Source organism: Podarcis tiliguerta (assembly GCF_965153285.1).
Source record: "Podarcis tiliguerta genome assembly, chromosome: 13".
NCBI classification, from domain to species: domain Eukaryota; kingdom Metazoa; phylum Chordata; class Lepidosauria; order Squamata; family Lacertidae; genus Podarcis; species Podarcis tiliguerta.
The window spans coordinates 5316225-5339823 of record NC_139546.1 but is presented as its reverse complement, the minus strand read 5'-3'; the positions used below and the strand labels follow the sequence as shown (position 1 = coordinate 5339823).

Below are 23599 nucleotides of genomic sequence, written 5' to 3'. Positions count from 1 at the left end.
TCGCTGCAAAACAAACAGAGACATCGGCAGGTGCCTGGCTCCCAGCCACGCTAGCCCCAGTCTGGGGCAGGGGGGTGGGGACCTGGGAAGGGGGCATTTCCTCCTACCTGATCTTATTAGCTGCCCCACCCTGAACTCCTCCGTACGGGCGTCTGGGCTCCGTCCCGACTGGCCTGGCACAGCGGCAGCAGCCCAAGTCTCCCCCGGCTCCGGAATAACTCTTGAGGTGTTCTTGATGGGGGGAAACCTTGGCTGCTGCTTCTGCGCCAAGTAGGGCCGGGGAGGAGCCATGCCTGCATGGAGAACGGACGGAGGGGGAGGCAGGCGAGGGTAAAGTCTCCCCTGGCTCTGGAATAACTTGGAAAGTGTTTTTGATGGGTGGAAACCTTGGCTCCTCTTTCTGCGCCAAGTAGGGCTGGGAAGGAGCCATGCCCACATGGAGAAGGGGCAGTGGGGAAGAGATGCCAGGGTTGCCAGCCGGGAACCGCCAGGATGTTCTCTCGCCCTTCATCCCGGGAGCTGGGGCCTCATCCCTGGAGGCCTGGCCCTGTGGAGGCGTGGCTTTTGCCCAGGCCCACGTCCCCATTGGCTGCCAATGATTGCTACTCCTGCCTGGGCACATAATGGCCTGACCCCTGGCTTGGAAGGAGGGGGGCGAGGGGCTGTGGAGAGACTGGCCTGCTCCCCCTCCCCCACTCCAGCACTCAACTGGCATCTCCCCCTACCTGAACTCTGGTCCTTTCCACACCTTGCCTCCCTATGGGGGTCTTTGTCCTTCCCCCCCGTCCCAGTACCTCTGGGGTGAGAGGCCTTTGTCTGGACTCCAGTCCCTCCCAGGATGCAGCGGCTCCCAGGCTGAACCTTCTCCTCACTGCAAAACAAACAGAGACATCAGCAGGCGCCTGGCTCCCAGCCACGCTAGCCCCAGTCTGGGGCAGGGGGGGGGGGACCTGGGAAGGGGGCATTTCCTCCTACCTGATCTTATTAACTGCCCCACCCTGAACTCCTCCGTACGGGCGTCTGGGATCCGTCCCGGCCGGCCTGGCACAGAGGCAGCAGCGAAAGTCTCCCCCGGCTCCGGAATAACTCTGGAGGTGTTCTTGATGGGGGGAAACCTTGGCTGCTGCTTCTGCGCCAAGTAGGGCCGGGGAGGAGCCATGCCCGGATGGAGAACGGACGGAGGGGGAGGCAGGCGAGGGTCAGGGGCCGGGAACCACCACGATGGTCTCTCAATAACAATCCTGGCTCTGGAGCCTCATCCCTGGAGGTGTGGCCCTGTGGAGGACATCATATGAGAATGGGCCTCTGATGGGCCAAAAACTATGGAAGGACCCCTTTGTTCCCTCTGCCCCAGTACCTGTGGGTCGTCACATCTTTCCAGGGATTGGACCAGAACAAAGTATATGTTGGGGAAAGGCTCCCTCCCTGCAATGAAAACGGAGACATCAGCAGGCTCCTAGCTCCCAGCCACGCTAGCCCCAGTTGGGGCAGGAGGGTGGGGGACCTGGGAAGGGGCATTTCCTCCTACCTGATCTTATTAGCTGCCCCACCCTGAACTCCTCCGTACGGGCGTCTGGGCTCCGTCCCAACCAGCCTAGAACAGAAGCAGCAGCCAAAGTCTCCTCCGTCTCTGAAATGACTCAAGAGGCTGTTTTAATGGGAGGAAACTTTGGCTGCTGCTTCTGCGCCAAACCGGGCCGGGAAGGAGCCATGCCCACACGGAGAAGGGGCAGTGGGGAAGAGGTGCGAGGGACGTCAGCTGGGAACTATTGGGATGTTCACTCGCCCTTCATGAGCTGGAGCCTCATCCCTGGAGGCATGGCCCTTTGGAGTAAGCAGCACATCATATGAGAATGGGCTGTGATGGGCCACAAACTACATCTTCGCACTGTCACCCAATTCCACGCTCTGGAATTTGTCTTTGGGGAATCCTCAAGCTGTGTTTTTAATTAAAAAAGTAGGGGGAAAGGACAGTGGTCGAGGACAATTGGAGCTGTAATCAGCCAACCCCTATAGGAAGGTCCCCAGTCTCCAAACCTGCCTTATCAGTGTATGCCTTTTTTTCAGAAATGCACCCATAGCATTAACAACTTGTAGGGTGTTCTCCCCGCCCCATGCAAAGGTTCCTTTCCTCTTACCTGGTCTTTTGGGGGGAGGCTTGGGCAGCAGCCACAGCGGTGCACGATCGAGATCCTGCAAGAAAGAAGGGATCTTTGAAGCACTGCTTCTTGGGCTCGAATCCTGTTGGCTGCTATCGCAGTGGCATCTGGGTGGCCCCTGGGAGAAGAGGAGGCTGGACCAGACGGGCCCTTGGCCTGATCCTGCAGGCCCTTCTGGTGTGTTTCCTAAGACCCCCTCCTCCCCCCTGTCCCATTACCTCAGGGGCGAGAGGCCGTTTTTTGGGCTCCAGCCCCTCTTGGAATGCGGCGGTTCCACGGCTGAACTTCTCCCTCACTGCAAAGGAAACAGAGACATCAGCAGGTGCCTGGCTCCCAGCCACGCTAGCCCCAGTCTGGGGCAGGAGGAGGGGGACCTGGGGAGGGGCATTTCCTCCTACCTGATCTTATTAACTGCCCCACCCTGAACTCCTCCGTACGGGCGTCTGGGCTCCATCTCAGCCAGCCTGGCACAGAGGCAGCAGCGAAAGTCTCCCCCGGCTCCGGAATAACTCTGGAGGTGCTTTTGATGGGGGGAAACCTTGGCTCCTCTTTCTGCGCCAAGTAGGGCCGGGAAGGAGCCATGCCCGCATGGAGAATGGACGGAGGGGGAGGCAGGCGAGGGTCAGGGGCCGGGAACCACCACGATGGTCTCTCAATAACAATCCTGGCTCTGGAGCCTCATCCCTGGAGGTGTGGCCCTGTGGAGGACATCATATGAGAATGGGCCTCTGATGGGCCAAAAACTATGGAAGGACCCCTTTGTTCCCTCTGCCCCAGTACCTGTGGGTCGTCACATCTTTCCAGGGATTGGACCAGAACAAAGTATATGTTGGGGAAAGGCTCCCTCCCTGCAATGAAAACGGAGACATCAGCAGGCTCCTAGCTCCCAGCCACGCTAGCCCCAGTTGGGGCAGGAGGGTGGGGGACCTGGGAAGGGGCATTTCCTCCTACCTGATCTTATCAGGGCTCCCCACTTCTCCACCGTACGGGCGTCCAACGGGCCTAGCACAGAAACAGCAGCCAAAGTCTCCTCCCTCTCAGAAATCACCCGAGAAGCTGTTTTAATGGGAGGAAACTTTGGCTGCTGCTTCTGCGCCAAACAGGGTCGGGAAGGAGCCATGCCCACACAGAGAAGGGGCAGTGGGGAAGAGGTGCGAGGGTTGGCAGCCAGGAACCGCTGGGATGTTCTCTTGCCCTTCGTCCCAGGAGCTGGAACTGGAGCCTCATCCCTGGAGGCCTGGCCCTGCGGAGGAAGCAGGATAAAGTATGTGAGCCATAGCCCACTAAAAACCTTTCCCTTGAAACCAAAGGCTGTGTACCCACCATACCTTTAGGGCTCATCCCCACTTCCCCTTGGGTCGTGTGCCCAGCAATCTCAGGTGTGTTAACAGATTTGCCCTTTGCTAGACGGGCCAGCCTGGTTTGCAAAAGTCAGCCCAGGAATTCCTTGTCTGGCACAGTTCTGCAGCCTGTACTTTCATTGATATCCCAATTAATCAAAATTCTGCAGTTGATCAATTTCTACAGCTTAGTTGGGTTGGGGTCTCCTGCAAATCTATAACAGTATTTTTCCTGTACAGTTTTTAATCCCTGTATTGTTGTGACCTGATTCATGATTATAAAGTAAGTAAAGCTTATTTTTAAAGTTCCCATGTTGACGCCTGATTCTTTCTTAAGTGGGGCAAAGGGAGGGAAGGCAGCTTGCTTCATGGCTGGACTTGCTCAAAACAAGGTTCCGCAGCCTGATTCCTTTTAAGTTTGCTGTCAAGGAGGAGATTTTAAAACTCTGTTTTTTAAGGACCAGGTGGCAACCCTTCTTCAGGTATACAGGACCCACACTGTGAATTGTTCTAGCAAACGTACTGGGAGCCACCGTAGATCCTTTAGGACCCGTGTTCTGTGGTCCTGCCAGCTGCTCCCAGTCCCCAATCCAGCTGTCGCTAGCTCCTCTCAGATATGCCTGAGCCAATCTGATCTGAGGGGAATCCCTTCCTGTCCTCCAATATATGGTCATCTGTTAGAGCTTGAGCAGGACCAAACCCCACCTCCCAGGCATCCCCCTTGAAGGCAAGGCACAATCCTGGGACACTCAACACCCAACGGTTCTCCATTTCCAAGGCACGGGGTCCCTCCCCAACTCAAGAACTGGGCATCTGAGCTCCTCCTACCTTCCTGGTTCCTCCTCATGACTGAGTTCCTAGGACTCCATGGATCTCTGCTAATGGGAGCTGTTCCCAGAGCCCCTAACAAACTACAGTTCCCAGGATCATGGGGGGGAAGACACCTGCTTTTTAGACCAGGGATGAGGAACCTGCAGCTTCCTCACGCCCATTTCCTTGGAACCCAGAATGGGATGTTGAAGTGCTTCTTCTAACAGGATGATTGCAGGGAGCAGCAGTGCTTTTTATCTTCTGGACTTCCGTTCCAGCACCTTAAATAAATATATATATATATATATATATATATATATATATATATATATTTGCCCAACTTCCGCCTGCTTTTCCCCTGCTGGTTGGTAAAAGAGCCCCCACCCCCACCCCCACCCCCGGTCAATGCAGCTAAGATGGCTTGCTGCTGCATGCCAGGGAAGGGCCACTGTTGCCTGCTGCAGTGGTCACCTCGTGTGTAAAGAGAGGGATGCTGATTGGGAAGCAGAGCAAGAAGAAGCAGGCAGCTTCTGGGATTCTGATTCCAGGACATCTTGCAGCTGTGTGGATGCAGGAATGGGTGGGCAAAGAAATAAAGCTGCCATTCGGGGATATCTTTATCAGCACCACCTGCAAAGTCACAACGTTGTGAATAAGACTTGGGAATACCCAGAAATGTTTCTTTGAGTAAACTGGAGGGGAAGCAGAGTAACAGGGTGGGGTGCAGTGGGGAGGGAAAGTGGGCGTGATGGAAAAGCTCAAAATTGATGCAGGACTGCAGGAGGTGTAACGCAGACTTAAGATGAGACTTAAGCAGGGCCAGAGCCTCAGCCACTTGGCTTCCTGGCGCAGCTGAAGCAGGCCGCACTAAAAAGAAGCAAAAGAAACAGGACAATGGGAGTTGTAGTCAGACATCACCTGTAGGAGGAACCCCAGCTCCCAAACCCATCGTACTAGTGTAAGCCTTTTTTCAGAAATGCACCCAAAGCATGAACACAGACGCTCAACTTGTAGAAGGTTCCCCCCTCCTCATGCAAATTTCCTCTTAGAGTCTCTTCCTTCAATTTCCTGGGAGTTTACCTTAGTGAAGACCTCACTTGGAAAAACAATATAACTCAGGTGGTTAGGAAGGCCCAATAGAGACTCCATTTCCTCAGGGTCTTGCGAAAGAACAATGTTAAGCAACAATTGATGACCTCCTTCTACCGGTCCACAATAGAAAGTGTCCTCTCATATTGTATCACAGTGTGGTACGTTGGCTTGACAGCCACGGACAGAAAGTCTTTACAGAGGGTGGTGAACGCAGCACATGATATCATGGGCTGTCCCAAACCCACTAGATGACATCGCAAGGGATCAATGCCTTAGGAGAGCAAGAAAAATTCTCAGGGATGATTCACACCCCGGCCAGCACCTCTTTAATCTTCTACCCTCGGGCAGGAGATACAGAAGTATAATCAGTTGTACCAACAGGCTAAAAAACAGTTTCTATCAGTGGGCTGTTAGGCTGCTGTACGGAAAATAATATAGTGCAACTATCGGGATTGGTGTGTTGTGCGACAAGCACACAGAGTGCAATGAACGGCTAAGGGAGCTGGGCATGTTTAGCCTGGAGAAGAGGAGGTTAAGGGGTGATATGATAGCCATGTTCAAATATATAAAAGGATGTCACATAGAGGAGGGAGAAAGGTTGTTTTCTGCTGCTCCAGAGAAGCGGACACGGAGCAATGGATCCAAACTACAAGAAAGAAGATTCCACCTAAACATTAGGAAGAACTTCCTGACAGTAAGAGCTGTTCGACAGTGGAATTTGCTGCCAAGGAGTGCGGTGGAGTCTCCTTCTTTGGAGGTCTTTAAGCAGAGGCTTGACAACCATATGTCAGGAGTGCTCTGATGGTGTTTCCTGCTTGGCAGGGGGTTGGACTCGATGACCCTTGTGGTCTCTTCCAACTCTATGATTCTATGATTCTATGATTCTATGCTCTTTTCAAAAGGGAGGCTTTGGCAGCAGCCATGGTGAGAGAAGACAGGAGATCCTGGAAGAAAGAAGGGATCTTTGAAGCAGGGGAGAACTCGGCGCTAAGGGCTGCTTCAAGCGAAGAATCCCTGAACAGGCCTGTCACAGACTGAACACCAGGGACAAAACGTCCCCTCAGCCACCCATCCAGCTGTCACACCCACCCCAGGGACTTAAAGCCCACCCCACTGCGGAGCTCACAAGAGCTGCCTTTTTGCAGAAACAATCAGATGACCAGGAGATGCGGCAGGTGAGCATCTCTGACTGCATGGCTTGAAATGAAGGTTAGGCAACTTAACGGAGGAGAGGGCAGTCAAAGGCTACTAGCCCTGATAGATATGCTCTGCCACCACAGTCAGAAGCCCAGTTTCCCCAGTCAGAAGCCCAAATTCCCCAGTCAGAAGCCCTCTTTCCCCAGGGGCCACCCATTTGGCTGTGGGAATGTCGCAAGCAGGATTCGAGCGGAAGAGCCCTCTGCCCGCCTCGGACTTCCTGCAACTGCATTTCTGAAGCATGGTTGCCTCCAACCATGGAAACACAGCAGAGCCATCAGGGAGACTTGAATGAGATAGTAGCCCCAGAATATGATAGATCAAATCAAACAATAAGGTTGGAGGATGGCTAACAGATTGAGGTTGAATCCTGACAAGACAGAAGTATTGTTTTTGGGGGACAGGAGGCGGGCAGGTGTGGAGGATTCCCTGGTCCTGAATGGGGTAACTGTGCCCCTGAAGAACCAGGTGCGCAGCCTGGGAGTCATTTTGGACTCACAGCTGTCCATGGAGGCACAGGTCAAATCTGTGTCCAGGGCAGCTGTTTACCAGCTCCATCTGGTACGCAGGCTGAGACCCTATCTGCCTGCGGACTGCCTCACCAGAGTGGTGCATGCTCTAGTTATCTCCTGCTTGGACTACTGCAATGCACTCTGCATGGGGCTACCTTTGAAGGTGACCCGGAAACTACAACTAATCCAGAATGCGGCAGCTGGACTGATGACTGGGGGCGGCCACCGGGACCATATAACACCGGTCTTGAAAGACCTACATTGGCTCCCAGTACGTTTCCGAGCACAATTCAAAGTGTTGGTGCTGACCTTTAAAGCCCTAAACGGCCTTGGTCCAGTATATCTGAAGGAGCGTCTCCACCCCCATCGTTCTACCCGGACACTGAGGTCCAGCTCCGAGGGCCTTCTGGCGGTTCCCTCACTGCGAGAAGCCAAGTTACAGGAAACCAGGTGGAGGGCCTTCTCGGTAGTGGCGCCCTCCTTGTGGAACGCCCTCCCACCAGATGTCAAAGAGAGCAACAACTACCAGACTTTTAGAAGACATCTGAAGGCAGCCCTGTTTAGGTAAGCTTTTAATGTTTGATTTGTTACAGTATTTTAATATTTTTTTTGGAAACTGCCCAAAGTGGCTGGGGAAGCCCAGCCAGATGGGCGGGGTATAAATAATAAATTATTATTATTATCATTGTTATTAAGGTCCAATGAAGGGAAATTACCAAACTACTTTTTTTATATAGTAAGGCATATGGAGTTAATATAGCTATGTAGATTAAAACATCTAACAGAGCGCAACTATACTTTCCATTCAAGTTTAACAAAATAATTCCAGTAGACCAGATATGATGTGGGGGTCCAGAGATTTGGTGGTGAAAAGGGGTGAACAAGGTGCAGATCCAACCGAGAACCATCTCAGACCACAATTTGGTGCTCCTGGATCCAGCTCTGGCACCAGAGTCCTAGGTCACCTCAGCAGCTTGGAGTGTGCTTAAGCAGCTTGGGTTGTCAAAACTACATTTATGGAGCTAGTCTTACCTTGTAGTCCATGTGCCGCTAACCTCCAGACTGGATCACTGCAACGTGTTTGATGGGCTGCTGCTGCTGGGCTTTGTCCATAAACTGTAGCTAGCGCATAAGACTCGGTTGCTCACTGGCAGAACATCACTGCCATGCTACACTGCTGCTGAAAGACTTATACTGGCTGCCAATTAGCCACTGGTGCTGGTGTAGAAATCCTATACATCTTGGGACCAAGTTACCTAAAAGGTTGTCTTACCCCTGGGATTTTTGTAAACTACCGGTAAAGCAACCCAGCGGTTTTCATTCCTGACCTCTGACAAACATGCCATTGTGCTTCTGTTTCTGACAGAAATCTCCCTGGTCACAATCCTTTCTGCATATCTGCCATGCAATTAAGACACAGCTGTATATCGCCTCTATAAAGCACGCACATAATCTCTCCTCAAGCATAAGCTGAAGGGAAGCGATGGCAAAGAATCCAATAAGAAAAAGTTGTTTCTGGTTTCCCACAACTGCAACTGGTCTCAAGTTGGAAAAATGGAAATCTAGCCAACAAATTAAGTTTCAAAGGATTACTTTTGCATCAGTAAGAATGGGGTTCACAGACCTGCTATGTAAATGATTGAATTTCTACCAGGCAGCTCACACATGTTATATCCAGGGTCTATGAAAAAAGCAAATATTCCAAAGAGATCAACCAATTACTTACATGTCTAGCAGTGTTTAAAACAAATCTGGCTGGCTTGCATGCATATTTGTTGGGAACCTGGGTGGCCTTTTGCTCCACAAATATACTTTTAATAACCTCCCGCCATACATTTTATTTTTAATAAAAATGGAGGAAATTAAGGACAGATACATTGTTATTTTAACAGTAAGGTTCCTCCAACAATGGAAACAACCATATTTCACATAATGGATTTTTAAAATCTCATAGAACTTCCCTTTTAAATCTAATAAAATCATCTTATCGGTTATTTTTCATAATATTGCTGGTTTTCTGCCCCAACAGTAGCAATCAGGGAGGGGAATGAGGGTGAGGCAAGAGCATTGCTCACAGTGCATGCATGTTCCCATCTACTCAGAGGTAAGTCATATAGCATTTGATGGCGCTTACCCTCCTTCGAGTGCGTATAGGACTGCAGCCTGAAGCATATATTTTGTGATCATGCTCTTCATATGGTTTATGATTCAATTTTCCCCCCATTTAAAAATAGTTCATTTGCCACAGCATATATTTCAAACATTCTCATAAACTTGGAAACACATCATACACTCCAATCTCATTAAATGTGTGGGTCCGTTTTGTATAAATATGTTGACCACGTTTCCCAGTCCCTTCACATTTAAAGTAATTACATTGATGTCAGTACGTTTCCGAGCACAATTCAAAGTGTTGGTTGTTAAGATGTGGGTGAACATATCAGACGACACAGCAATTCTTCAAACAGCTCTTGTTTATTCACAGGCCAGAACAGAACAGAACTGAACTGAAGGGTTCAGCCAGCCTGCTTATATAGAGCTCCACTAGAACGCAACAGTAACCATTTCCTGTAAGTATCCAATCACTGAACGTCACTTTCGATCCCTTATTTGCATATGTGGACCTGAACTATCTACAGTATCCCCTGCTGGCCCAGGGTGAGAACTTCAGTACATAACATTGGTGCTGACCTTTAAAGCCCTAAATGGCCTTGGCTCAGTATACCTGAAGGAGCGTCTCCACCCCCAACATTCTGCCTGGACACTGAGGTCCAGCTCAAGGGCCTTCTGGCAGTTCCCTCCCTGCGAGAAGTGAGGTTACAGGGAACCAGGCGGAGGGCTTTCTTGGTAGTGGCACCCGCCCTGTGGAACACCCTCCCATCAGATGTCAATGAGAGAAACAACTACCAGACTTTAAGAAGACATGTGAAGGCAGCCCTGTTTAGGGAAGCTTTTAATGTTCTATTTTAATGTTCTGTTGGGAGCCGCCCAGAGTGGCTAGGGAAACCCAGCCAGATGGGTGGGGGGTAAATAAATTATTATTATTATTGTACGCATTCTGACAAGTGGTTATTAATTATCCCCCCATTAAGTTGTTCCATAAAATTATTATCATTATGGCAGATACCTGCAGGCGACTGCCCTTGCTGTGCAGGCAATGTCAGCAAAGCAGGTTCTTGGACGCTAGTTTCTAAGATTTCCTGTGCTAAGGATCTACAGTTCCCAAGTCCCTGACTGTAATGGTTCTAGGGGTTGCTCGTGCGTAAATCGGCGCCACACCTGGGTGGGTTGCCTGAGTGAACCCTTTCTGTCTGGACAGCCACTCGCCCGTGGCTGTCTCAATCGCTGGCAGAACCCGTCAGTGGGCGTTTCTTGAACTTCTTCCAGCATAAAAGTTCTTTGACGCCTAGTCGCCGCCTACTCTCCCTGTGCGGAAGCCTTCTGCGCAGGGAGAGTGTGGGCATCGGAGGACCCGTGCTCTCCCCGCTGGTCCCCGGCGAGGAGACTTGGAGCCACCTCGCCGATTCCCCCATCTGCCCCCCCCTCTACCGGTCGCTCTCCGGAATCCCTCTGGAGCCCTCCCTCTCCTTCTGGCTCCGATGGCAGTTCCCTGACACTGACCCATGCTGCTTTTAAGCATCCCATATACTGTATGCAGTTGCTGCCTCTTCTCTGCAGGCAGATGTGCCGTTACATACGCTGCTAAGTCCTTCAGCTCCTGCCATGACTCGGCAGGAGCTTCTGGGTGAATCAGTGCAGAATATGCAGTAAAACGAGGATCTCCAGCGAGCAGTGAACCTAGTGCCCTACGTGGTGAACCAATTCCCACTCCTCAAGCTCCCTCCTTGAGGGCCAGGTACTGGAGTGTGCTTGTGTTGTTTCTTATTTCGATGGATAGTTACTTATGTGGGGTGGTACTGAGGATAATGGGTTCTCGTGATGACTCCTTGGATTCTAAAATTGATTGCAGAAGAAGAAGAGAAGAGTTTGGATTTTATATCCCGCCTTTCACTCCCTTTAAGGAGTCTCAAAGCGGCTAACATTCTCCTTTCCCTTCCTCCCCCACAACAAACACTCTGTGAAGTGAGTGGGGCTGAGAGACTTCCGAGAAGTGTGACTAGCCCAAGGTCACCCAGCAGCTGCATGTGGAGGAGCGGAGACGCGAACCCGGTTCCCCAGATTACGAGACTACCGCTCTTAACCACTACACCACGTTGGCTCCTTAGTAGTACTTTGGAACTCTGCAGAAATCTTTAAAAGACTAGATTTCAAAAGTTCAAGCTCTTCTATTGGGAGGTCTTGAAAAGAGCCTTTCAGATTCTGCTCCAGGTCACAGCAACAAGATTCAAACATAGAAAGAGTAGGAACTACCAACATGAGGTTGTGTGAACTTTTAAGACCTCTCCCCATTTCCCATAATACATTTTTCAACAGCATCATCGATACATCACAAATATGTCACAAAGGAGGAGTGTTTGGCATGTAGATACATGAGTCAGTAACCTCAATTCCCAACACCTTTTTACTACCCTCTTCCCCAAAGAACAATAAAAGTATTTACACATCCCCCCAGCTGCAAGGCTTTTCTGCTGCTTCTCCTTTGAACGTATCAGGATTCAATCCACCATCCCGATGGATTTCTCTCTGGGGTATGTGCTGCCCTTGATCGCCTCCTGCCTCCTATTGTGTGGCTAAATTCACACCTTGACCTTATGCTTAAGGGATTATGGAGGCAGGGGCCATTAGCCTTGGAACCAAGGTAATCCGGCAAACTGTTGAATTGTGGAGATTATTTGATTCTATATTGGATAGTCAGAGGAAACAGTACAAGATACATGGCATCCACTTATTGTTACCATTTTATAGACTGCTTTTCTGAGCCTCTTTGCTGCTGTGTAAAAGGTCGTTGTCCTGGTCTTAGTTTGAGGCTGTGTTGGGGACTTGGGGTTTTTTGGGAGTCGTTAACTTTAACCAGTTTTAACACAACTATTTCCCCCCACTGAATCTCTGTTGTTGGTGGAACGCTGAGCGGGGATTCCAAAGCTGACCTCAGTTGGTGAGCAGCTTTATAGGGGATGCAGTTCCTCAGCTACCCTAGTCCCCAAGCCATATAAGGCTCTGTAGGTAATAGCCAAGTAGAGACATCACCTTGCCAAGGTCCGTATAGTAAAAGCTATGGTTTTCCCAGTAGTGATGTATGGAAGTGAGAGCTGGACCATAAAGAAGGCTGATCGCCAAAGAATGGATGCTCTTGAATTATGGTGCTGGAGGAGACTCTTGAGAGTCCCATGGACTGCAAGAAGATCAAACATATCCATTCTTAAGGAAATCAGCCCTGAGTGCTCGCTGGAAGGATAGATCATGAAGCTGAGGCTCCAATACTTTGGCCACCTCATGAGAAGAGAAGATTTCCTGGAAAAGACCCTGATGTTGGGAAAGATGGAGGGTACAAGGAGAAGGGGACGACAGAGGACGAGATGGTTGGATAGTGTCCTCGAAGCTACAAACATGAATCTGACCAAACTGCGGGAGGCAGTGGAAGACAGAAGTGCCTGGCGTGCTCTGGTCCATGGGGTCACAAAGAGTCGGACACGACTAAACGACTAAACAACAACAACAACAAGGTAATAGCCAGTCCCTTTAACTGGGCCTTGAAACAAACTGGAAAGCAGTGTAACTTGAACAAGAGTGGTGTGCAGTGCCGGATTCACCTATAAGCTAAACAAGCTGTAGCTTAGGGCCACACTCTCTTGGGGGCCTGAAAAAAAATTAAAGGGGGAAAAAAACTGGATGTACATTTTCAAAATATAAGAATATATATATATATATATATATATACACACACACACACACAGCAAAAGTGTTTTGTGTAGGCTCCTGTGATGTAAGTAATGTGCCCCACCTGCTAACCTGCTCCCTAAAATCTAAAATATCACATATAAAGGGCCCCATTACCTTCAGTAGCTTAGGGCCTCATCAAATCTAAATCTGGCCCTGCTGGTGTGATATGGTTAGAATACTTAACCGAAATTATTTTGGCTGCAGCATTTTTTACCAGTTGCATTTTTTGAACAGCCAAGGACAGCCCCATGTAGACCCACATTAGATTCCCATATCCATACTACGTTACAGCGTGAAGCATGTGCAAGAGTGACCGGATCTGCTTTTCTATATTGGATTGTCAGAAACAGGACGCTACATGGCACCCACTTCATTGCTGCAGGTTTATAGGCTGCTTTTCTGGGCCCTCTTGGCTGTTGTGTATGTATGGCGCTTGTGTAAACGGTCCGGATCCTGGCCTTAGCTGGAGGCTGTGGTAGGGACTGTCTTGCTCATTCCTGGTTTGAACGCAGGGCTCCCCCAAAATGCTTCGCAAGGATGGAGGCGCATGCAAGGCCAGGCGATGGTCCCTTCCGAATCGCGCCCAGCGGAGGGCGCTGCCTGCAAGCGGCATTTCTCGTGCGGCGGCGGCAGCAGCGTCGGGGACGAGCGGAGGCTTCCCAGAAGCAGCCGCTTCTCCTCCTCCGCCTCCTTTCTCTCCTTTTCTTTCGCGTCCCGCTTCGGTGCGGCGAGCGCGCAGCCGAGAATGGAGCCGCTGCTGCCGCCGCCGCCGCCCCCCGGAGCCCCTCCGCTCTCCGCGGAGCCCCTGCGCGCCGCTTGGGCATCGCCCCGCGCGCGGTGACCTGGCCCTGCCGGGACGCGCAAGGCGCGCGGGCCGCCGCCCCCGGCGCCTGGTCGGCCGGCGCGCTCTGCCTCCTCTCTCTCGCTGCGCAAAGGCGCCCGGCTCGGCGGGGGCGCGCGCTTGAGCCTCTCGCTCCTTGGAGAGCTCCCGGGAGGCGGCGAGGGGGCAGACTTTCCTCCTCTGCCGACCCAGCGGCTGGAAACAACTTTGGGGGGCGAAAGCGGGGTGCCGCGGATCTTTTCTCTCTTGGCTCGGAAGCTCCTTTTCCCGTGTCTTTTTGGCGCTGCCCGGCGCGCTCTTCTTTCCCGGCTGGGCTCTCCGCCTTTCTTGGGTTGTTCTTCGCCTTCCTTGCATGGATGCACCATGGCCACCGCAACGCTGGTTTGCAGGGTGCAGTTCCTCGACGACACCGACCCTTTCAACAGCACCAATTTCCCCGAGCCCACCAGGCCGCCGCTCTACACTTTCCGGGAGGATATCCCCCTGGGCACCCAGTTGGCCGGGGTGCACCGCCTGCTCAGAGCCCCGCAGAAGGTACGGGGGGGGGGTCGCGGAGGGAGGGGCTCCTGGGAAGAATGCGGGTCGTTTTTGCGGGAGGCTGGACCGGGCTGGAGACGGCAAGGGAAGACCCTCCAAATGTGCACCCCCTTGAAAGTGCGCGCGCAAACAAGATCTTAAAGTGCCTTTGGTGTGCGTGGAGCTCTGCGGAGTAACGCAAGGAAAAGTTCCCGTTCTTTCTCTGACCCCAAGGAGCTTATGTTCTGAATGACTTGTGCGGTTGGGATTGCCATATTGTGCATGTCTTGTGTCCGGGCAAGACTTTTTTCCGCCTTCTCACCAAACACTAGAAAACAGTTACCAGGTGAGATCTGTTAGCAGAGAGCACTTCGCCTAACACATAATTAACGTGTGGAATTCATTGCCTCAAGATGTGATGATGGCCATTGAAGAGATTGGGGGAAGGAAACCACGGAGCCTTTTGTTTATCTATCAATGGCTAATAGTCGTCGTGGCTATCTGGATCCTCGAGATTCAGAGATCTCCTGTACCTTTGAAGGGCAGTTCAGGGACCACAGAGTAGGTGGCCAGGTAACAGCAGGGCAGAGCTCTTCACTTCACGTCCTGTTTTCCAGAGGCACTGGGCTGGCTACTGTGAGGAAAGGTTGCCTGGGTTTTTATGATGTTGTGTCAAATTTGTACCAAATATTGGGCCGAACCACCTGCTGACTTGTTATCTGTGTTGGTTTAGTGCGGCAAGGCTTTTGAGCCGATCCTGTATTTTGGCACTCTGAACATCCTATCTCTGAACATCCTAAGGGAGAAAAGCGACGAGTGATGGAAAGAGTGGAAGTTGTGGCATCAAGAAATGCAAAGTGTAAGGTGTAAGGGAAATATTTCAGAAAATGCTTAGGTGGGACATGCAGTGAAGATCACCATCCAGCTTGTGGGCTGGTTGTCCACTGTGAGGCCAGATTCTTGCTGTAGATGGGCCTCTGGTTTGGTCCAGCAGGGCTCTTCTTACGATATGTGGTGCCATGTTCTACCCTTCTGTTGTCAAATGTGGCTATCAATCCACAGGTTGCCTGCAATATTTCCAAAAGAGTATGAGACCTTCTCAGGCATACGGTTGCTACACAGGTGATACAAAGACACTGACTGCTATGTATAATGCAAAGTTTTATTCACAAACTGATTCACAAAATAATACTCCAATGCAGTGATATGTCATTCGATAGGTTCCTTGTGTTTCTGTTCCACTTGCCATTCAATGGATCTCAAAGGGACTTACAAGCAATGAACAGCAACAGCGACTTCACATATCACCTTAGGACAAGTTATATAATATGATCAGCAAATCATCAATTTTTTTTGCATAAAAACTTAAGACACTATCATCAATGTAACAGGACACAAATTAGAGGTGTCGCGTGTTGATGTTCACTGGGCTATTTGATAATTTTGGACACTGCTGCAAACCTCTTTCTACATATGTGTGAATCTCTTTTTATTCAAACCAGTTTGCGCCAATCACATTGACAGTGAAGTCTTTATCCAGTGTGCTTCATTCTTGCTTATATCTCAATGTGATGCACACATTTTAATATCCAGTGCCTTGGAGCATTCTGTATAACTCTGTGCTTGTAAATTATCTACAGAACAGTTGTATGTCCAAGAGCACCACTCGATTGCCGTTTTTGTTTGATACTGTGTGTTTTGCTATGTAGTCATCTCTCCCTGTTTGATATTGCCCTCCTTGGTTATATTACCTTGTTTACGCCTTGTTTTCCTCTATCCGGTAATATGTCCATGCAAAATAATTGTTTCGTATTTTTGCATCTCTAATAGTGTAGAAGCAGAAACTAGTGTCTAAGTGGGGCAGTTTGTTCCTGTGCATGTTTACTGAGAAGCAAGTCCCAATGAATTCAGTGGAAATTACTCCAAGGACTGTATGCTTATAGGATTCAAACCTTACTAATTAGGGTGATGTAGAGTATTTTCTTCCTTTAGCTTGTGGGAGGGAGGAATCCACAAAATTAAGTTCCACCCTTCCTTGGTGGAGAGGAGAGAGCCCGTAATACAGTATGCTTGCAAAAAATAGTTCTGGCACTTAGATTTATGTTTGGAGGTAGAACTGGAACTCTTGTCTTCTGCCCAGTAGGGAAGGACTGTACCTCAAGAGGCCAGGGAGAGGCTTTTGCTAACAGTGTAAATGTAGAGCAATGGTGTATTGATGCCATAGCACCATGGAGGTGAGGATAGAAAGTCTAATGGTCAGTGGGGTCAAGTGCATCTTGAGATCTTTTGCATGTGTCTCCTGTAGTTGCTTTTCCTGGACATTGGTGGCCATTTCTAAAAATGCTTCTGTGGATGTTCGTAGCAAGTGGTGGAGCTTCGAAGATTCTCAAAAGTAAAACACAGGAGGCGTAGCGCAGGAGAGTGTGCACCCTGGAAATGATCTCTTTCAGCTTCTGCCTTCTGGAAGAAGGTACAGGGTTATAAAGACTAGGACTAGCCGCCTGTAAAACAGTTTCTATCCAAATGCAATTCTGGTTTTAAACGCAGTGTAAGGTATGGGAGTATGTTGTATTTAATTATGGGGTATCAGAGTTTTTAGGGGGTTGACCAGCTTGGGATAGCTGGGATAGCAGGCTTGTTGGTTTTTGAATGTCTGATGTAGATTTTTTCAATTTTGTTGTTCTGTATGTGTAGTGGTTCTAGGGGTTGCTCGTGCAAACACATGGCTGGGTTGCCTGAGTGAACCTTTTCTGTCCGGACAGCCACTCACCCGTGAGCCAGTGTGGTGTAGTGGTTAAGAGCGGTAGCCTTGTAATCTCGGGAACCGGGTTCGCGGCTCCGCTCCTCCACATGCAGCTGCTGGGTGACCTTGGGCCAGTCACACTTCTTTGAAGTCTCTTAGCCCCACTCACCTCACAGAGTGTTTGTTGTGGGGGAGGAAGGGAAAGGAGAATGTTAGCCGCTTTGAGACTTCTTAAAGGGAGTGAAAGGCGGGATATCAAATCCAAACTCTTCTTCCTCTTCTTCTTCATTCGCTGGCAGAATCCGTCAGTGGGCGTTTCTTAAACTTCTTCCAGCAAAGAAGCTCTTTGACGCCTAGTCTTCTCCTACTCTCTCTACGCGAAAGCCTTCTGCGCAAGGAGGGCGTAGGCAGCGGAGGACCTCTACTCTCCCCGCTGGTCCCCGGCAAGGAGTCATGGGACCGCCTCGCCGCTTCCCCCATCTGCCCCCCTTCTCCACTGGAGCTACGCTGATTCTCTTCCCCAGAAGATGGGCTGCCTCTCCCAATCCCGGGACGCTCTCTGGAATCCCTCTGGATTTTGCTCTCTCCCTCCGGCACTGATGGCAGTTCCCTGACAGTATGGGACAATGACAATAAAGATTATCGTATCGTATCCAGCATTGCTCATACTTCTCAAAAACTTGTGCTCAGTTTCCTTTTGCCTGGAGTAAAAACACAGAATATGCCTTTTCTTCCTCTTTAATTAAAGTGAACATATTTGAAAACCCAGAGGCTTTGATAGCTGGGCTATTTGTTCCATGCGAGAGTGTTTTGAGACAGAAATGAGGAATTCCTTAAGAGAAGCAAGGGTTATGTGGAATGGATGCCTCTGGATCTCAAGAAGGATCTTTTTGGGACAAGACATTTGGCATCTGTGCTAATTAATGCATCTTGATGTCTCCCTTAATAATTAATTTGCACTGTTTTTCTAGCTCCTGGAGAGATTGCTTTCCATTTCCACAATAACTTTACAGGGCAGACATTCCTCCCACAAGTTCACTATAATTACTGGAGATTTTGAAGCTTTTAAAAGAGGCCCACCATACAGCCAATGAGACACACTTGCTCCTACCAGCAACCTGCTTGGACTGTCATGCAGTTTTGGGCAGTGATATATATCTCAAGACGAATGGTGAAGCTGGGGGGGGGGGGCAGGGAGTATGTCCAAGCAAATAAAGGCGTGTTTAAGCTGTCGCTGTGGTGTGGTTCTTATGAGCTGACAGTTGCGCCAAGGCTTTTGTTAAAAATAGCAGTTAAGTCTACTGTCCTTGGAACAGTTGATACCCTTTCGAAAGCTACAACATGTAGCATAGCAGCAGTGAGTCAAGCCATAACCTTTGTGAAAACCGGCCTTGTAGTTGTGCCTGCATCTTTCATTTTTTTCAAAAATAATATTTATTAGAAGTTGAATAGTTACAGAAAAGAAAAAAGGAAAAAACAAAAACAAAAACAGTAAAAAATTTAACAAACAATACATCGAAAATAAAAAGAAAAACAAAGAAAAACAATACATCAAAACAACAAGAAAAACAAAAACATTTAAAAACACATCCAATGTTTCCATATCTTTACCTTTCATTTACTTGTTTCATCGACCTCCTCGCACCTCCCTTTTTTGTATTCTAGTTCAATTAGCTATTTCAGCAAATCCTTTGCCTCTTTCTCATTTTTTTGTTCTATAATTTATCTTAACAATCTAACTTTAAATTTTCCACTTTGGCCCATTAACAATCAGTTTTTGCTTAATTCTTTATAACATTTCTGCTAAAACCATGTAACTTCATTCCAGCATTCTTCTAACATTCATTAATTTTGCAGTATTTCTGTAAATATACTTTGAATTTTTTCCAATCTTCTTCCACCGACTCTTCTCCCTGGTCTGGATTCTGCCAGTCATTTCCGCAAATTCCATGTAGTCCATCAGCTTCATCTGCCATTCTTCCCGGGTGGGTAGATCTTGTGTCTGCATCAACTATCTTTCGATAAATGTAGCTCTCTGTTCTTGAGGATCTGGACTAAGGTGCCAACGCATTTGGAATATTTGTGTACAGTTCTGGAAGAAAAGTTGCCATGTTTGGGACTTTTTAGTGTAGAGAAAAAGGCAAGCGTCAGTGTGATATATATTTATAAAATTATGCGTAGCAGAATTATACCATTCTTCCATTTTATATTCTGCTTGCCCCTTCCACTTCCTTGCTATGATAATTTGTACGGCTGTCAATAAATTTGTGAGCAAGTCCATCGTAGCCTGCAAACCTTCCACCCCATCGTAAATTGATAATAATGCTACCTCTGGACTTGCGGTCAGCTTTAACCCAGTGATTTCTCTTATCTCCTTAAACACACTTTGCCCCCCAAAATTGTACATATTTACACCCCCACCACATGTGAATGTAATTCCCTGTTGCCTGGCATCCCCTTCAAATGTTTTTTTTTCCATCTCTCATAAACATCCTTTTGCAGCTGAAAGTTTGCAGATAAAAGAAAGTGCTTCTTCACACTATGGAACTTGCTCCCTGGGGGGGGGGGGGAGAAGAGACACGTTTGCAAAGCCCCCCCCCCCCCCCGGTTTTAATCCTGTAACTTGTGAAGTGACAACTCACCCCCCCAACACACACACACACACACTGGAAATGTGCATTGAGTGGCCAGAGCCCATCACAGCTCTGGATGTTGTATTGTGGCAGTGAAGATGAGACAGGTGCAGTATGCACTTAATTTTTAATGTGCAAACATCCAGCTCTACCGTAATGTATACAGTGCTCCATCCCCCGCATCAATTCAGAGCTTGCTTTGCAGCCTATAGGATGGGAAGCATCCATCGCTCAGGAGCAGAGCATGTTTTGCATGTAGATGGCAGACCCTCCAAGTGTCCCTGTTATCCAGGGATGTCCCTCATTTAGAGAAGCCGTCCCAGTTTCTGATTTGATCCATTTTCCCTTAGAGTGTCCCTATTTTCATTGGAGAAATGTTGGCGGGTATGGAGTTATCCAACCCCTGAGCTGTCTGAAGACAATCCTGTATAGGGAAGTTTGTTTTCTTAATGTTTAATGCCTTACTATGTTTCTATATGTGTTGGAAGCCGCCCAGAGTGGCTGGGTTAACCCAGTAAGATGTGTGAGGTATCAACAGTAAAATTATCATTATGGAATAGGATGCCCCTATTTTCATCGGAGAAGTGTTGGAGGGTATGAGACGGTCCTGGGTTCAGTCTCTGGCACTTGTGGTTTCAGGATGGATCTCGGGCAAGGCTTTTGACCGAGACTTCTTACCGCCGACAGAATAGGCAACACTGAACCAGTGGCCTGAATCACTAGAAGGCAGTTTACTACGCTGACTGGCAAATTTTGCATTTGAAGAGGGGTTTAGGGTGCCACAGATTGATAGTAAATGGCGTCTGCAGAACTTTATATTAAAATGCAAGAAGGGTAGGAACGGTCGATTCAGTATGTGAGGAGGGGAAGGGGTCAGTCAGCATTGAGGAGATTTATAGCTCTTCAGGGTAGCTTGCAATGATAAAATTGATTAGTGCAAAGGAACAATATGAAAGAAGACCAAGCCTCTTGAAACCAAACAGTAGTGCAACAAACTGAAATAGCAGGGCAAAACATTGTCTCAGAAACAGAAAGCATCTTAGAAATGGACAACAGCCATTCCTAAACGAATCTAAAAGAACCCATTGAAATAAGTCTATTCAATGACCATTTAAGAGCAGTCAGTGAAAGGGACAGGTGTTCCTCTGTTGAGAGGCTGTTCCAGACCATGGACATTACAACAAAAAGTCCTCTCCTGTTTACCTGCCTGCCAAGCCTCAGAAGCCTTCTTCAAAATCCTCCTCCTGCGGTCAGAGCTCTTGTTTAGGCTCATGGGGGGCGGGGGAATAAATTCCTGGCCGTTTTAGGAGTTTAAAGGTCAAAGCCAGAGCCTTGCGTTGAGCCTGAAAGCAGATTAGTAGCAGGTGAAGCTGGCAGAGGATGAATGTAATATGATACAAAACCCCGGCAGCCACGTTTTGAACCAGTAAAAGCTTACAAGGGCAGCCCCATCTACTATGGTAATCTAGACAAAAGCACGTCAGCCAATGCTGGGTTTGGTTTCTCCAAGAAGTAGTACTGTTGGCATATAAGATGAAGCTGTTTTATTATTATTATTTTTTAGATACCCTGATTTCTGCCTGCATATGTTTGCACTGGATGCTGCTGTGTGTGATTAAACTGAGCTACTTGTGCAGCTTTGCATGGACAAAGTGTGATTTTGCATGCAGATGTACCCACTGCCAGTGCGATATCCAGGAAGCTGCATATTGGAGATGGAGATTGAGATTTTTGTCTTTTTTTTAATGAGATTCTGCTCTGTGAGCTCATGCCCAACATCTGCATATGTGGTACCATGCCTGAACCAAGACTGCCATATTTTACAATGAATTTATTTATTTTTGTTGGTTGAAGTTAGTGCCATCAGGTGATAAGCAGGAGGATAACTTACTAAACCTTGATCTCGAGGTTCATAGGCCTGCATTTGAACCTGTATTTAAATCTCAGGTTTGCTCCTCGCAGCCCTCTCCTGCAATCTGACACTTCTTTCCTGAACTTAGTTGAATTTGATAGTTTACTTATTAATCCAATCTCTTAAGTGTGTGTGTATGCACAAGCACACATTACATTCATTGCAAGGCACTCTGTAACGTTTTTCATATGATACTTGTGCCCTCTGAAAAAGACATGGGAATACATGACATGGCATTTTCAGAAGGTGGAGAGCACCACAGCCATAATGCTTGCCTGCACATACTGTGCATAGAATCTAGGAAGCAGCAACTTCTCTTCTCAGTGTTCATGCATACAGTGAGCAATAGGTAGAGAAAGGGCTGGCCCACCCATTGGGCAAGGTGAGGCAATTGCCTCAAGCAGATCTGGCCTCCAAGGAATTCATTGCCTGCTGCCTTGGCAGACCTCCTGCTCCATTGCTGCCTCTACAGTGGCCTCTTGGTGAATACTACCACCTTGTTCCTGACATCATCATCATCATCATAATTTTTTATTTATACCCCACCCTCCCCAGCCAAGACCGGGCTCAGGGCGGCTAACAACCAATAATAAAAACAAGTTGATTAAAATACAACTTAAGAAACAAGATTAAAATACAACATTAAAACATTAAAAGGCAGCCTCTTCACAGGAGGAGAAAGGAAAAAAGAAAGAGGGGGAGGGAATCAAATTGATTCTAAGCCAAAGGCCAGGCAGAACAACTCTGTCTTAGAGGCCCTGTGGAAAGAAATCAGATCCTGCAGGGCCCTGGTCTCATGAGGCAGAGCGTTCCACCAGACCGGAGCCAGTGTTGAAAAGGCCCTGGTTCTGGTTGAGGCTAATCTAACTTCCTTAGGGCCCGGGACCACTAGGGTGTTGCTATTTATGAACCTTGAGGCTCTCCGTGGTGCATAGCGGGAGAGGCGGTCCCATAGGTACGAGGGTCCTAGGCCGTGAAGGGCCTTAAAGGTCAAAACCAGCACCTTAAGTCTGACCCTGTACTCCACCGGGAGCCAGTGTAGCTGGAAAAGCACTGGGTGAATATGCTCCCATGGCGGAGACCCCGTGAGGAGCCTCGCTGCAGCATTCTGCACCCGCTGGAGTTTCTGGGACAGCTTCAAGGGCAGCCCCGCATAGAGCGAATTACAGTAGTCAAGCCTGGAGGTGACCATCGCATAGATCACTGTGGCCTCATTCCCAATGTAGATATTTGTTCCCTGCTTGTTGCCGATGTAGATCTTCACTCACCCCTTCTTCCCTGGTGGGAGGGGAGGGAGCACTGTTTTGTGGTTTGCCTCAGGCGACAAAACGTCTTGGGCCGTCCCTGAATGGAGGTAACATGGCAAATGGGTGCCCATGTACCATGCTCAGTCTGTATGCGTGAGCACTGGCCGGGGTGAAATAGGTTGTCTGGTTCCGCCGCTATTAGCCATGCCTCATTTGTTGCCTTTGGTTACTGTAAATACAAAAGGGCAGGTTTAATAATAATAATAAAAATTATTAGAAGAGGAATGGCAGATGAAATTAATGGACAATGCAGAATTGGATAAGATGACAGGGAGAATTCGAAACCAGCGGGACCAGAAATTCTTGAAAGATTGGAGTAAATATGCGAGTTATTTGAAAGACAATTGTAATCAACTGACTGCGCTTGTAGGACTACAAGAAGTTTTGTAAGGAGAACTATATGAAATATAGAAAAGATTTATGAGAATGGATTTTAAGTTAAAGGTAAAGGTAAAGGGACCCCTGACCATTAGGTCCAGTCGCAGACGACTCTGGGGTTGCGGCACTCATCTCGCTTTATTGGCCGAGGGAGCCGGCGTACAGCTTCCAGGTCATGTGGCCACCATGACTAAGCCGCTTCTGGAGTAGCGCACGGAAACACCATTTAACTTCCTGCCAGAGCGGTACCTATTTATCTACTTGCACTTTGAGGTGCTTTCAAACTGCTAGGTTGACAGGAGCAGGGACCGAGCAATG

At 48.7% G+C, this 23599-nt stretch overlaps 1 protein-coding gene and 1 long non-coding RNA gene across 49 annotated transcripts in view; one reads left to right on the top strand and one right to left on the bottom strand.

Moving 5' to 3' along the window:
• Nucleotides 1-589: 589 nt before the first annotated feature.
• LOC310661676 lies at nt 590-2525 on the bottom strand. The gene is made up of 3 exons (XR_014504043.1): nt 1529-2525; nt 1358-1425; nt 590-1275 (listed from the first exon to the last, which is right to left on the bottom strand). It is a non-coding gene; the product is annotated as an uncharacterized lncRNA (long non-coding RNA).
• An 11056-nt stretch (nt 2526-13581) lies between these two features.
• Nucleotides 13582-23599, top strand: part of FHOD3 (formin homology 2 domain containing 3) — a 349246-nt gene continuing 339228 nt past the window's right edge. For 26 of the 48 annotated variants that reach the window (XR_014503942.1, XR_014503943.1, XR_014503944.1 and 23 more), the window contains exon 1: nt 13594-14326. Coding sequence is in view for 38 of the 48 variants with exons in the window: in XM_083407417.1 (XP_083263543.1) it covers nt 14156-14326 (171 nt within the window). In the remaining 10 variants the exon portion in view is untranslated. Of the gene's footprint in view, nt 14327-23599 lie in introns of all 48 variants that reach the window. The other 22 variants (XR_014503941.1, XM_083407412.1, XM_083407406.1 and 19 more) reach the window with 7 other exon arrangements.